General features: G+C 39.2%; 3 protein-coding genes across 11 annotated transcripts; all 3 read left to right on the forward strand.

Moving 5' to 3' along the window:
• The first annotated feature begins 110 nt into the window (after window positions 1-110).
• Window positions 111-5,684, forward strand: LOC135582057 (phosphoserine phosphatase, chloroplastic-like). 4 transcript variants are annotated; one of them, XM_065095622.1, is made up of 9 exons: window positions 133-256; window positions 1,534-1,553; window positions 1,632-1,764; window positions 2,093-2,225; window positions 2,302-2,409; window positions 2,849-2,942; window positions 4,219-4,368; window positions 4,478-4,531; window positions 5,383-5,684. In XM_065095622.1, the coding sequence occupies exons 2-9, from the start codon at window positions 1,542-1,544 to the stop codon at window positions 5,506-5,508; spliced, it is 810 nt and encodes a 269-aa protein (XP_064951694.1). In that variant the 5' UTR covers window positions 133-256; window positions 1,534-1,541; the 3' UTR covers window positions 5,509-5,684. The 4 variants fall into 4 exon arrangements, with proteins under 4 accessions (XP_064951693.1, XP_064951692.1, XP_064951694.1 ...); XM_065095621.1 differs by having other exon boundaries at window positions 111-256; window positions 1,534-1,764; XM_065095620.1 differs by having other exon boundaries at window positions 113-256; window positions 1,527-1,764.
• Window positions 5,685-6,770: 1,086 nt separating this feature from the next.
• Window positions 6,771-9,302, forward strand: LOC103973338 (uncharacterized). 6 transcript variants are annotated; one of them, XR_010484451.1, is made up of 5 exons: window positions 6,771-6,968; window positions 7,460-8,233; window positions 8,339-8,434; window positions 8,814-8,871; window positions 9,006-9,302. XR_010484451.1 is itself a non-coding variant. In XM_009387885.3 (3 exons), exon 3 carries the CDS (start codon window positions 7,465-7,467, stop codon window positions 8,176-8,178), a length of 714 nt encoding a protein of 237 aa, XP_009386160.2. In that variant the 5' UTR covers window positions 6,771-6,968; window positions 7,152-7,314; window positions 7,460-7,464; the 3' UTR covers window positions 8,179-8,323. The 6 variants fall into 6 exon arrangements, 3 of the variants coding, with proteins under 3 accessions (XP_009386160.2, XP_009386152.2, XP_064951699.1); XR_010484450.1 differs by having other exon boundaries at window positions 8,339-8,871; XR_010484449.1 differs by having other exon boundaries at window positions 8,339-9,302.
• Window positions 9,303-9,759: 457 nt separating this feature from the next.
• LOC135605479 (small ribosomal subunit protein mL104 (rPPR9)-like) lies at window positions 9,760-11,639 on the forward strand. The gene has a single exon (XM_065095623.1). The coding sequence runs from the start codon at window positions 9,821-9,823 to the stop codon at window positions 11,381-11,383; it is 1,563 nt and encodes a 520-aa protein (XP_064951695.1). The 5' UTR covers window positions 9,760-9,820; the 3' UTR covers window positions 11,384-11,639.
• Window positions 11,640-12,407: the final 768 nt, after the last annotated feature.

Below are 12,407 nucleotides of genomic sequence, written 5' to 3' on the forward strand. Positions count from 1 at the left end.
ACACACAGATATATATATATATATATATATATATATATATATATATATATATATATATATAACAAAATAATTTTATATGTAAAAGTCTTCAATATTTGTTGGTTGTTGCGTTAGAGGCCACGTCAGCCGTGACGAACGCGTCGTTTTCCGATCTGAATCGCGTCTCTCGTCTTCGTTATTCGTTCCGTTCCTCTCTCCTTCCGGCCGCTGGCAACGAAATCGTTCTCTCCACGATTCCTCTTTTGCTCCCTCTCAGGTGAAGACTCCCGTCTCTTCTATTGCTCTCTTCGATTTGCTTCGGCCTCTGTTGTTGATGTTTGATCTTTTTGCTTTCGGAGGACGCCGAACCCTATTTGTGAGCGAGTTTTCGTGTTCTTATTTGTTTACTGTTTTGCTTGAAATCTTTCTTTTATTGTTCTTTTGGCATTGGGTATCTTTGTTGAGTGAGATCATCAGTTCGAACTTGGAAGGTTGCAATAGGCTGTGAAGAGAAAACCCGTTCAGTTTGTTTGATTGTTCGCTCATTGTAATTGAGAACCATGTTAATCTCAGCAGTCAGACTAAGAGAATTCCAGCGATAAACAAAGGGTCTGCTTGGTAATGTAAAAATTGGGCTAGGAATGGGAATGAGAATCGTTGATTCTCATGGTTAATATTTGGATTTTGATCATCTCATTCTGTTCCAATTATCTTTAAAAGCCAGAATCCAACCGGAATCTGGTTCGTTGTTTACATCTAAAAAGTAATATACTTAACGTAAACTGAAATAAAACCATAAAATAATACAAATTTATAATATATCATAACATATTATATAACTCAAATAATATAACACAAACAACTATATATTTAGAAATTATGATTATAAAATGTATAAAATTCAGTAATATGAAATAGTAAACAAAATATGAAGTAGTAGACAATGTAGTATTGGTGAATATTACGAATTTATTTAAAAGAAAATAATAATCAATAATTATTATAAGCATATAAAATAATAAATAAAGGATAAATAATGTAACAAAAATTTTAAAAGAAATTGGTCTCTCCGATTCCAATTGTACATAATTAGTCTATTTGATTCTAATTTTAGAGAAACTCGGATTCAATTCCGACAACCAACCAAACGCCACCTGAGATCAAAGGATTGAAGAAACTAAGACATTGATTAGTGAAGTTTGTGTATCTCAAGAAATCAATCAATCCTGGCAAAAACAAGAGATAAAATTGCTGGTAACTTTCTGGATTTGTTTCACAGCTTATTGAATGATGGATATATGATGTACCTTTCTTTGTTTTAGCTTTCAGCATCTTAATGGACTTTGTAGTGCTAGAACTTCAATTTCCACAGATTTGAAATTTCATAAATATTTATCTTGACATAGCTAAGAACCCCTGTTATTATCTGGCTTATAAGTGCATTCTGAGATGGCCTTCAAAAATCTTGCCAAGAAATGTGTGTACATTTTATATAGCTCATTGCACTCACTTTGTTTCTTGCCTAACATAATGTCGTTACTCTTTAGCCTGCAGGAAGCTTGATGGCTGGGTTGGTTAGTGCACATGTCAATCCTGTTTGCCAATCCTACAATATCTGCCGGTCTCCTCTTGTCCGATCTACCTTTTTGCAGATACCAGAAATGGCAATTAAACATCCTGTAGCTGTCATGAAACATCTTAAGCCTCTCTCTGTTGTGGCCTCATCGCTGCAACCCCCGAAGAGCATTTCTACTGCTCAGTTTAGCAACACTATACCTTCTGAAGGTTGTCCCTGAGAACTATTTGGATGTCCAGTGTCATACTTTTTTTTTTGGCTAAAATAGTAAGATATGCATTACTTAGGGAAATGGGTACAAAATTTACCCCTTAAGTCGGAGTGGACAAGCTGTAGAAACTGAGAGGGCCACTCCACTCTTCGAAAAGCATAGTCTCTCAATCAGGGCATGGTTAGCCAACCAATTGGCTAACCTGTTCCCCTTTCTATACACATGGCATATGGAATTACCATCAAAAGAACTTAACAAAGATTGAATGTGTCATTCATTTTCACATTGCAGTTTTACCTAACTAGAAATTTTCAAACATAGTGCAGAGGTGCTCAACTTCTGGCGCAGTGTTGATGCTGTGTGCTTTGATGTGGATAGCACTGTTTGTCTGGATGAGGGTATTGATGAACTTGCTGACTTCTGTGGTGCTGGCAAAGCTGTTGCAGAGTGGACAACAAAGTAATTACCCTTATTTGATGAGTTCAAATGCACCAGGAAAATAATTCTTATTTCCCTTCTTTCTATGATACTTCAGGGCTATGAGTGGATCTGTACCATTTGAGGAAGCTTTAGCTGCTAGACTTTCTTTATTTAATCCTTCACTGTCACAGGTTAAGGATTTTTTAGAGAAGAGACCTCCCAGGTAATGCTGCTTCTTTTTATTGTTATATCAAATGTAGATAGATTTTGGTGTTTCCAATTTTGTTTACAGATCCCCAACACAAATTATCAGCGACAAGTTCTGTCAAGTTGTCTTCTCTTAGTGGGTATTTTATAGATAAAGATTCTTAATATGGTTTTTGTTTGTGTATTTCTAGATATTCTACAGACTAGTTGATAGATAATAATTACAAGCTCAAAACTCCTCTTTTTTTTTTATTCTTGGTTCTTGATAATTTGATCTATGAGTTGCACAATCTTATGCTAATTAGGCAGAGCCTTACAATAACAACAACCATATGCGGTAATATCCCAACTTGTACAATCTTTTTTTATCTTTAAGCACATGAATACACACATGCCTCTATTGGTGCCAACAGATACATCTTATCCTTGTTCCTGTCCTTATAATCAATGTGTAGGATTTCTCCTGGCATTGCTGAACTTACCCAAAAGCTGATGGCTCAAAACATCGATGTGTACCTTATATCTGGTGGCTTCCGTCAAATGATTAATGTATGTATCTCAACTAGTTACATCTGACTTTTTTCTGTCATTTCCATTACCATATCTTGGGAATCATCATGCACTTAAAAAAAATAAAATTATTTGTTTCGGTACTACCTTTGGGTTAAATCTTAACCAAACTGATTTTGGGTTTAGGAGTTTTGTCTGACAAATTTACATATTAGTATTGATTTGTGTGTTGAATTTTTTTTCTTTGTGGATGGATCAAGTATGGTCATGTAATGTTAGTTTCATATTTGTTTTCTATGTGGTTGAATAAGTGTGGTCATATCAAGTATGACCGAGGATATTATTTTTTATAGTTCAGCACTACATAGGCATCTAAGATTGACTATGTTTTGGGTGGTCTTCTTAATTTGATTCAGTGTAGGACTTATTTTGATGATAAAGTTGGATACTTAGGTGACTTTTTGAGTCTGAGTGTATATAGGTCTGTGATCCCGGAGAGGAGTTGGTTACATATTTTATAAATTTCTTTGTGACCCACCTTTCCTCAAACCGTCAAGGGATGTATGACTGCAGGGAAGGGGAAGGAGTAAAAGATGGCGGCATCGATGAAAAGATGTTAAATAGTGGATTCTATTGTTCAAAAAATCTTGTTTCTCTTTCATTTATTTCGACTAAGAAAATCGTGTTTCCTTTCCACTGATATCTCATACCTTGCATAAAGGTATATGAAGTATCTTTAATTGTGATGTATCTTCCAACAGTTGATGAATCTATGATTTGGTAACAGTTCATATATAGAAGAAAAATAAGATGTTTCTGCTAAGTTTATGATCTATCCTATTTGAGATCTTTGAAATTATCATGAAAAAGAGGGACGGCCTAGAACTAGAAATTGAATTCTCGTGGTTCTTGAAGAGTTGTTTATGCACAGTGTAATTTTTCCGGTGTACAGGTTGGGTTTTACTAGATTAGAGTAATAGGCCCAAAGTAGTTATTGTGTGAGTGGTAGTCCTTGTTAATGTTCTCTTACATCTGATGGCAACTTCTTTTTATTTTCTTTGATCTCACACAGAAATAAGGTCACAACTTAGGCCCATTTGGGTCTTGCCCCAAAAGGAGTACTCATATGGTGCATCATGGGAGTGACTCATATACATACGTGATGTGAACAATATCGTTTTTATTTTCTCAGAATATTGGATAAGAAGATAAGCCATGAGTATATTGGTTGTAATCTGATTTGTTTGAGTTTGTTGGATTTGATGCCAAAGATAAGCCAAGAGCATCATGCTGAAGATTGCTACTTTTTGTGAAGCCTGTGGCATTGCAGCTTGGAATCCCTCTTGAGAACATCTTTGCAAATCAATTACTATTTGGCAGTTCTGGTGAGTTTGTTGGATTTGATGCCAAAGAACCTACTTCAAGAAGTGGTGGAAAAGCAACAGCTGTACAACAGATAAGAAAGGTATTGCAATTACTATGTGACATGATAAAACTCTACATTAAATGTTGCTTAATTAATTTCTTGTATCAGACAAATGTCACTTAATTTGCATTTCTTGTATTGGATGCAGGTCCATGATTACAAGGCATTGGTTATGATCGGAGATGGTGCAACAGATCTTGAGGTAGCAGAGTCATTTGATTTAAATAAATTTTTTTATCATTAGTAGTTTTCTATGCTATGCCGTTGTTCTTTTAGATTGAATTTGATAACTATTTTACAAAACCCATACACAAGTCACGAATTTATATTAGTCTTAATCTGGCAGCTGGGAAAATTACTTTACATGAGATTGGTGATGGAATTTAAGATACCAATCATCACATAAAACAGAGAGATGCAAATTAGATCCCATCAATTAACTTATATTGTGACAGCTCAAATATTTGTAATTGAACCATATGCTGAGTTTAAATTAACCTTACACAATAATATAAGTGAATCAAGGAGGGTTTGAGGTTTTAGTTGCTCAGCAAGATAAGATGCTTTCTTAAAGCATAATCTTTTATTCTAACATAAATCAAATCATTCGGTAATGATTATGATTCTCTGAGATAAGATTATTATCATCTAATTTCTTTTTATTATGTTCCTGAATTCTCTCCAGTGAGAACACCTTTGGTGGGCTTTCATTGCTTACACAAATAGGTGTATAAAATTGATCAAAGTGAACAAGTTCTCTTATCAATTAAAAGAAGTTGGGTGGAGAATGAGATTAAATATCCAGCTCATGATTCTTGCATGGTTCAGACTACATTAGATGCTGAAGGTAATCAATCTAAACCAAACAAATTATTTCAAAAGGTCCTGAACTATTAGTTACCGTCACTTATCTTTAGGTGTTTCTGTAGTATAGAGGACCTGGAAAGTTCAAAAAAAATGGCAATCATTTTGGTGCTTTTACTCCATTTCAAATTGACATTCAGAGTAGTAAGCTTTTCTCATCTCTCTCTTTCCTTCCGAGCTGTTCTGAAGGCAAAGAAACCAGGTGGTGCCGACTTATTTATATGCTTCGCTGGGGTTCAGATGCGAGAAGCAGTTGCAGCAAAAGCTGATTGGCTTGTCTTTAACTTTGAAGAATTATTGACCTCCATGTCATAGTATTTGCTTTGCGAGGTCACCTTTTTTTTTTTTTGGTCCTGTTTGAAATATTGTTTTATTTGCGCTGCTTTCTCATGTCAAATAGTTGTCTTTATTTGATTATTGATGGCCTCTGATGTGTTATTTTTGAGGGATATAATGAATGCAGCTAGGCTGTGCATGATGAGTTGAATGCATGTCTTACTTTGCTTCTTGGTTGACACAAACCATGTTAACTGGCATAGAACACAACAGACATTGCATGCTGTTGTTAAGTTGTCAAATTTCAAATCTTTCTTTTCTTTTTTATTCCCTTTTATGTTTTCAGAAAGAAGAGTTTTTTTTTTTTTTTTTCTTTTGGCATGGAAGGATTAGGTTTAAATACTTTTGTCACTAGTTCATTATAACAAAAATACCTGGTGCATGCTTAAATTTTATTGGGACATGCTGGGATGATGCTTAAATTTTGCTTCGAACCCGCATGCACAAGAAACCTTTGGAGTGCGTCCGAGGGGTCTTTGATGTTTGATCTGTTGTCGACCTGCACAAAATCGAGTAAGGTTCTTGATATGGTGAATGGAGTAGGTATGATGGATAAATTGTGAATCATATCGATTACTATGGTCTAGTGAATCTTTTATGATTGATCAAATTAAAAAGAATGTTTTTAACATATTTTATATTCATATAATGTCCAGTTGATTGGGGGCCTCAGCCTCCTCCTCATGTTGATTTGATTGTCATATGTCAAACCTTAGTTGAGGATAAATATTTTCATCTTCAGGATCAAATATCATTTTCATCACTTATTATTTGAAAATAAATAAATAAATAAATAATTTTATTTTAATCCTTTCACATGCTAACACTGTCCTCAGCTGTACATTTTAAATTTCCATAATGTGAACTTTGGAATGCATCACTTGTTTATTTATTCTTAATAATATAAAACGGTACTGGTTTTCGATAAATTATCGAAATCGATCGCCCAATAACATGAATCAAAATGATACGTCGTGGTTGCCGAGCACGCATGCATTCAGACGCACGAAAACACATTCATCACCGTTTGATCTAAGATGGACGGCAGACATAAGATGGCCCATGTGGGACCCAAAAAATGAACGCCGACTCTTGCAGACACGTCAACTCGTTACCCGGACGGTTGCTCCCGTTAAAAGTGCACATAAAGAGGAGACCACTTGGGACCCACGTATGTACCCCGTCGCTGTCTCGTAAGGTAACGGATTGGGTGGGGGGTACTTCTATATACGATTAGGTGCTCTCTTTCTCTCCCTAAACAGCGGAAGAACGAATCGCTTTCCGGTTTAGATTCTTCCCTTCCTGTCGCGCATTGCGAACCTCCAATTGCCGCTCGGATCGCTGAAGAAAGGGCGGTACTAAACCGTAGCCCTAGGACGCAAACGATCTCCTACCACCTGCGGAAGGTTGGGGAACTGCGTGCCCTTCCCTCTCGACCGGTTCGTCCATCTCAGTCGCTCAATCTTTTTATGATGAATTATCTCCATTTCTCGAGGAGATTTTTTAGCCTCTCAGTTCTTGTTTTTTGATTTTTGAATTTTCTTTTGATCCGTTTTTCTTGTGGTCTGGGTAAACCCTTATTCTCCTCTCGCACGCCATCTGTTCGACCGATGGCTCCATAGAATTTTCGTCAGCGACAGCCATGCTTGCAGCTGCCCTTTGGTTGTCTGCACCGAGCGATGCCACTTCTATGGAACCAAATTTTGAGATTCACTATGAAGAGTTGAAACCCTTAACCATATCACGGGTTTGATTTTGAGAAAAATAGATCAAAGTGCGACCAAGGTCTTTACTGCCTTTGTTGTGGAATCTGATCGTCACTCTGTTAATTTTTGCTAGTAAATATCATAAAAGAACATTCTTTTGTTGTGTTATATTAATTTTATTTCCTCCGCCTTTTCTGATTTCTTTTTTGTTGAACTTATGACAGTCGCAATGAGCCGCCCATCGATGACACCACAAAAGAGGGCACAACCTGACTCACAAAGTCAACCTCCTTCTCTACCTGAAAACGAGCGGATTCTCTATGAATTGATCAAAAGCAGAAAGAACATGGGGATTTGGACAGCTGACATGAAAAAAGAAACAGGTCTTCAGAATATTGTTGTTACTAAGGCTCTCAAATCACTCCAGAACAAGAACCTCATAAAAGATGTTGTTAATGTTCACAATAAGGCAAGAAAAATTTTCATGGCTGTAGAGTTTGAACCATCAAAGGAAGTATCTGGTGGTTCATGGTATTCAGAAGGAAGCCTTGATACGGAGTTCATTAATATTTTGAGGAAGATGTGCTTGAAGCACATTGAAGAGCTCAAGGTTGCGCCCATCGAAGATATCTGGAAATCCATTTCAGCCTCAGGAGTGCTGAAGGTGGCGTGTACCATGCAGCAGGTGCTGGAGATTGTGCGTGCATTGGCTTTGGACAAGGAGATTGAGGAATTGAAGAGCACTGGAGTAGGTGAGTTCTCTACGGTTCAAACTGGAAAGGTGTGCTACAGGAGTTTGAGAGGTAGAGAAGCTCCCAGAGTTGGTCACTTATCGTCGATTCCTTGTGGAGTGTGCCCGCGGATAAGCGAGTGCACGCCTGATGGTGTTATATCACCAAAGACCTGTGTGTATTACAACAAATGGCTCAAACTGGAGTTCTAGATTCAAACTGGTTGTTGAGGTCGTTGTCTACACTGTCATCCAAAACTTTGCTAAGGTCTTTCTTTCCTCCTTTTTTCCCATGTGTTTGCTACAGATTCACCTTTTTAGCCTATGTTTACATAACCTCAGTTTCATTTTTCTGCCATTTTCTTTTCTGAAGAATGGATAGTTGACTCGAAAAGCTTCATAAGATCATACCATTCTATACTGTGGTAAATCTCTTCAGCCTAGTTGGTTTAGGCCTTGATTCCTGATGGTAAGGTCTTGATTTGAAATCTGCTTTCGTCAAATTACTTTTATTCATGATCTTGAGCCTTGGTAGCACTGCAAATAAAGGAAATGATGATGCATGTACAGGGACATATTGCAAATTGTGTAGCTTATGTTGGACTGTCCCAGTCAAGATAAGGAAATAATGATGCATGGAATTGGCTTGCTTCAAAAAACCTAGAAAGAGAATGTAAACTGAGGATAACAATCTATTGACATAGAAAGAGAATGTAACTAAGCATTACAAAGAAAGCTTAGACTATCTGGTCATTTCCAATGCTTTCCATTTTATTGGAAGTGGAAACACCCACTGTACAAGTGTGCATAGAATATCTGGAGTGAATGCAATTTATCATCTCTTGCAGCCAATGCCAGATGACCAATCAACTTGCACAGAAGCTAAACATGATCAAACAAGCTAAGGTTAGTATAGACTAGTTCTGTCTTGATCAAAGAATCCTATGTTTTTGTTTGCACTCAATTGGCCACCGGCAACAGCAATCTTTTCTGCCCCAAGAAGAAGGTTATCTCACATGCTTTATACAAAATTTGGACAGGAAGCAAATCAAGAATTTACTGACTGGTGCTAAGATTCCAAGGAGGAAGTCACAGATTCACCCAAGTATTCCTACCTATGGAATATGACTGCTCCTGAAAAATGCTTGTGAATGGTGAGTTGTGTTTCCCGGTTAAAAGAAGTCCTGAATTGTCATTCCTTGGACAGCTTTCTTGACGCTGTTCTCTTCCTTCTGCCTATGTTAGAGGCGTTGTACTAGAGAAGTTCAAGAAAGCTGTTGAAGGGAATGGTTGTACAATGCACTATATCTTTCTAAGCATCCATTTGTTCTGTTAAATGTTGTCATAAAAGTGGTTTCATTGTGTGTGTGGGAAATAGTTGTTTACATTTGTTACAATTATAATGATTTAATATTTTTAAAATTTTGAATATTCTATAATAAATCATAAGTAATCATATTTTAGGTCAATTACATGTTTTGATCCATTAAATATCATGTTTTGATTTTTGCAAACCGTCCAATATGATGCACGGGCGGCGGAGATTCGACAGTAGTAGGTAGGATACACCAGTGGGGTGTGGGGTTGTGAGAAAAGAAAAAAGAATAAATTTAAAATTAAAATTTAAAATATTATGAATAATAAAATAATTTTAGAAGTTCCAAAAACACGAGCTGATGGCGTTCGAGTGTAGCGTTCCCGATAGCACTTTAGCTCTGTGCTCCCGCTCGAAACACTTCCTTTAGGGTTTCGGAAGTGTTTCCCTTTTGTTACCGACCCACGTTATTGGCGACTTCTAAAAACCCTTCTTCTGTGTAGTGCTGCTGCGCCCCAATTTTGCAGACACCGGAACACAATGTGGCGACCCCCACGCCCGCCGCCCCTCCGCTACTTCCTCCGCCGCCTCCTCCCTGGCCCCTCCCCCTCCCGTTCCCGTTCCCGTTCCCGTTCCCTTTCCCTTTCCCATTCCCCATTCCCGCCTTTCTGCCATCCGATCCCTCTTCCATTCTTTCCCTCGACCATCCGATCCTTCTCCTCCTCCTCCTCCTCAGCATCCGCCGTCGCCTACTCCGACCTTGCCCGCTCCATCTCTGCCGATCTCGTCAAGCTCTCCTCCCCGGCCGATCCTTCTTCCTCTGTCCTCGACCTGCCCGGCCACTTTTCCCTTCACTTCTCTGATGTCCGCTTCAACACGCGGCTCCTTGCTGAGGTCCTCGACCTCTCCCGCGCCGCTGGCCGCTCCGCCGTCGACCTCTACCGCTGGATCGTCCGCCATCGCTCCTTCACCCCCTCCGATGAGTCCCTCTCTTTCCTCGTCCACTTCCTCGGCCGTCGCAATGACTTCAAGGCCGTCTACGATCTCTTCTCCGAGTTCCGTCGCGCAGTCGGCCCCCTCTCCTTCCGCGCAGCCCTCGACCGCCTCGTCCGCGCCGGCCGCGCCGCCGAAGCGCTCCGTTTCTTTGATGCCGCTCCTGCAGATCTCGGCATCCGCCGTGACCGCTCCGCCCTCTCCTCCCTGGTCGCCACCCTCACTGAGCACGGATTTCCTGGCTATGCTGAGCGTGCGGTGAAGCGCTACGCCAACGAGGTCTTCCCAGACGAGGAGATCTGTACTGCTTTGATCCGGGGGTGGTGCGCTGCCGGGAAGCTTGAGGAGGCCCGCCGGCTTATGGGAGAAATCCTCCGGGGAGGGTTTGAGCTCGGAACACCTGCCTATAATGCGATCTTGGATTGTGTTTGTCGGCTTTGCCGGAAGAAGGACCCACTTCGACTGCAGCCAGAGGCTGAGAAGATTCTCTTCGAGATGGAATCATCTGGTATCCCTCGTGATGCCGAGACCTTCCGCGTGCTCATCACCAATCTGTGTAAGATCCGGAAGACTGAGGATGCCTTGAAACTGTTTAGGAAAATGAGCGGATGGGGGTGCTCAGCTGATGCAGAGACCTACTTAACCCTGATCAGGAGCTTGTTTCAGGCTGCTCGGGTATCCGAGGGGGATGAGATGGTTGAATGGATGCGGTCGGCCGGTTTCGGGGATAAGCTTGACAGGAAAGCCTACTTTGGATTTATCAAGATCTTGTGTGGAATCGAACGGGTGGAGCATGCAGTGAAGGTGTTTCGGTTGATGAAAGGATATGGTCATGCTCCTGGGGTTAAGACTTATAGTTTGTTGATAGAGAAGTTGGCTATGCACAGTCAGTCTGACAGGGCAAATGCCCTCTTTAGTGAGGCAGTGGCACGTGGGGTGCCGGTGACACCTAAGGTATATAAAGTTGATAAGAGGTATGTGAAGGTGAAGGAGAAGAAGGTGAAGAAGAGGTTGACGTTACCAGAGAAGACGAAAATGAAAAGGAGGCGGCTTAAAATGCTGAGATTGAGCTTCGTGAAGAAGCCGAGATTAATGCGGAAGATGACTTGATTTCACAAATGTGGTAAAGATGCTGTTTCATCTGTCCTTAACTTTATGTTGTTGACTACATTTAGCACATTTTTACGTGCTACAGTTCAGAAATTCCAGCCCAAATTTAGCACACCATTTTAGAATTTCAATAATAAGTCTCTCATCCTTGTGTCTTGTTCTTGGTAAATAGAGATTTAATGGATCATTATCTGCAAGATGATTGTATTGTGTAACTTCAGTTCAACGAAAGTTTTATCCAGTAGCATCTGCATAATTCCCGGTCTTCTATTGAGTTGGGAAATGATTATGTTATACATAGTGTCAAATGCAGGCTGTCGATACAGCATATTGTTGTGCATCGTCACCTCTTTGCCAATGTTAGTGATCAAAGACTTGGGAACTGACTAAGCTAGGCTTGATCAGACATTACCCTTTATGTTGTCAAGCTCCAAACAAGTTAGGCATATGATAACCACAAGTCCACAAACATGAAATAAGGATTTTTGTGATAATATTGATTCTGAGCTGGATTTATGGATCCTTGTCTTTCAAAATTATTCAAGGAATTTGTCTAATATTGTTGTGAACTTATGCCCCTCCATACAATGTGATAATCAACTTATATAGGGGTTTCTCTCCTTTTTCAGAGGCATTGATTAGATGATAATCATTGACCTTAAAGAAGCCCTTTTCTTTTTATATTTGCTGATACTATTATACTGATCTTATTTCGATTGTTCAAAATCAACTTACCTGCCATGCTATTATTCTCATCATTCATTATATGTTTGTCACATGCATTTTAAGAATATGATTGTCCTTACCGCATTTTTATGAGTCCCAGCAGAAAGCAACAGTAACACCATGTCCTAAAATTGAGATTAGTGTTAAGCATTCACAAGTGCTCTTTGACATTTCTTTTATGCGTATGTAGTTAGCTATCCTTCTTGCATTCATGTATATGCCAAAGTTGTAACTAAATCTTTAGCTCCTTAATTTCTTGATATCAAAAGTGGTTTCATTGTCGATCTTCCTATCATCA

This window comes from Musa acuminata, chromosome BXJ2-2 (assembly GCF_036884655.1).
Source record: "Musa acuminata AAA Group cultivar baxijiao chromosome BXJ2-2, Cavendish_Baxijiao_AAA, whole genome shotgun sequence".
NCBI classification, from domain to species: Eukaryota; Viridiplantae; Streptophyta; class Magnoliopsida; order Zingiberales; family Musaceae; genus Musa; species Musa acuminata.

Coding starts and splice junctions, on each gene's coding strand:
- LOC135582057 (XM_065095619.1), top strand. CDS start 314: ATGTTTGATCTTTTTGCTTTCGGAGGACGCCGAACCCTATTT. Junction 2,226..2,301: donor GTTGCAGAGTGGACAACAAA/GTAATTACCCTT, acceptor ATGATACTTCAG/GGCTATGAGTGGATCTGTAC. Junction 2,943..4,218: donor GCTTCCGTCAAATGATTAAT/GTATGTATCTCA, acceptor CTTTTTGTGAAG/CCTGTGGCATTGCAGCTTGG.
- LOC103973338 (XM_009387885.3), top strand. CDS start 7,465: ATGAGCCGCCCATCGATGACACCACAAAAGAGGGCACAACCTGACTCA.
- LOC135605479 (XM_065095623.1), top strand. CDS start 9,821: ATGTGGCGACCCCCACGCCCGCCGCCCCTCCGCTACTTCCTCCGCCGC.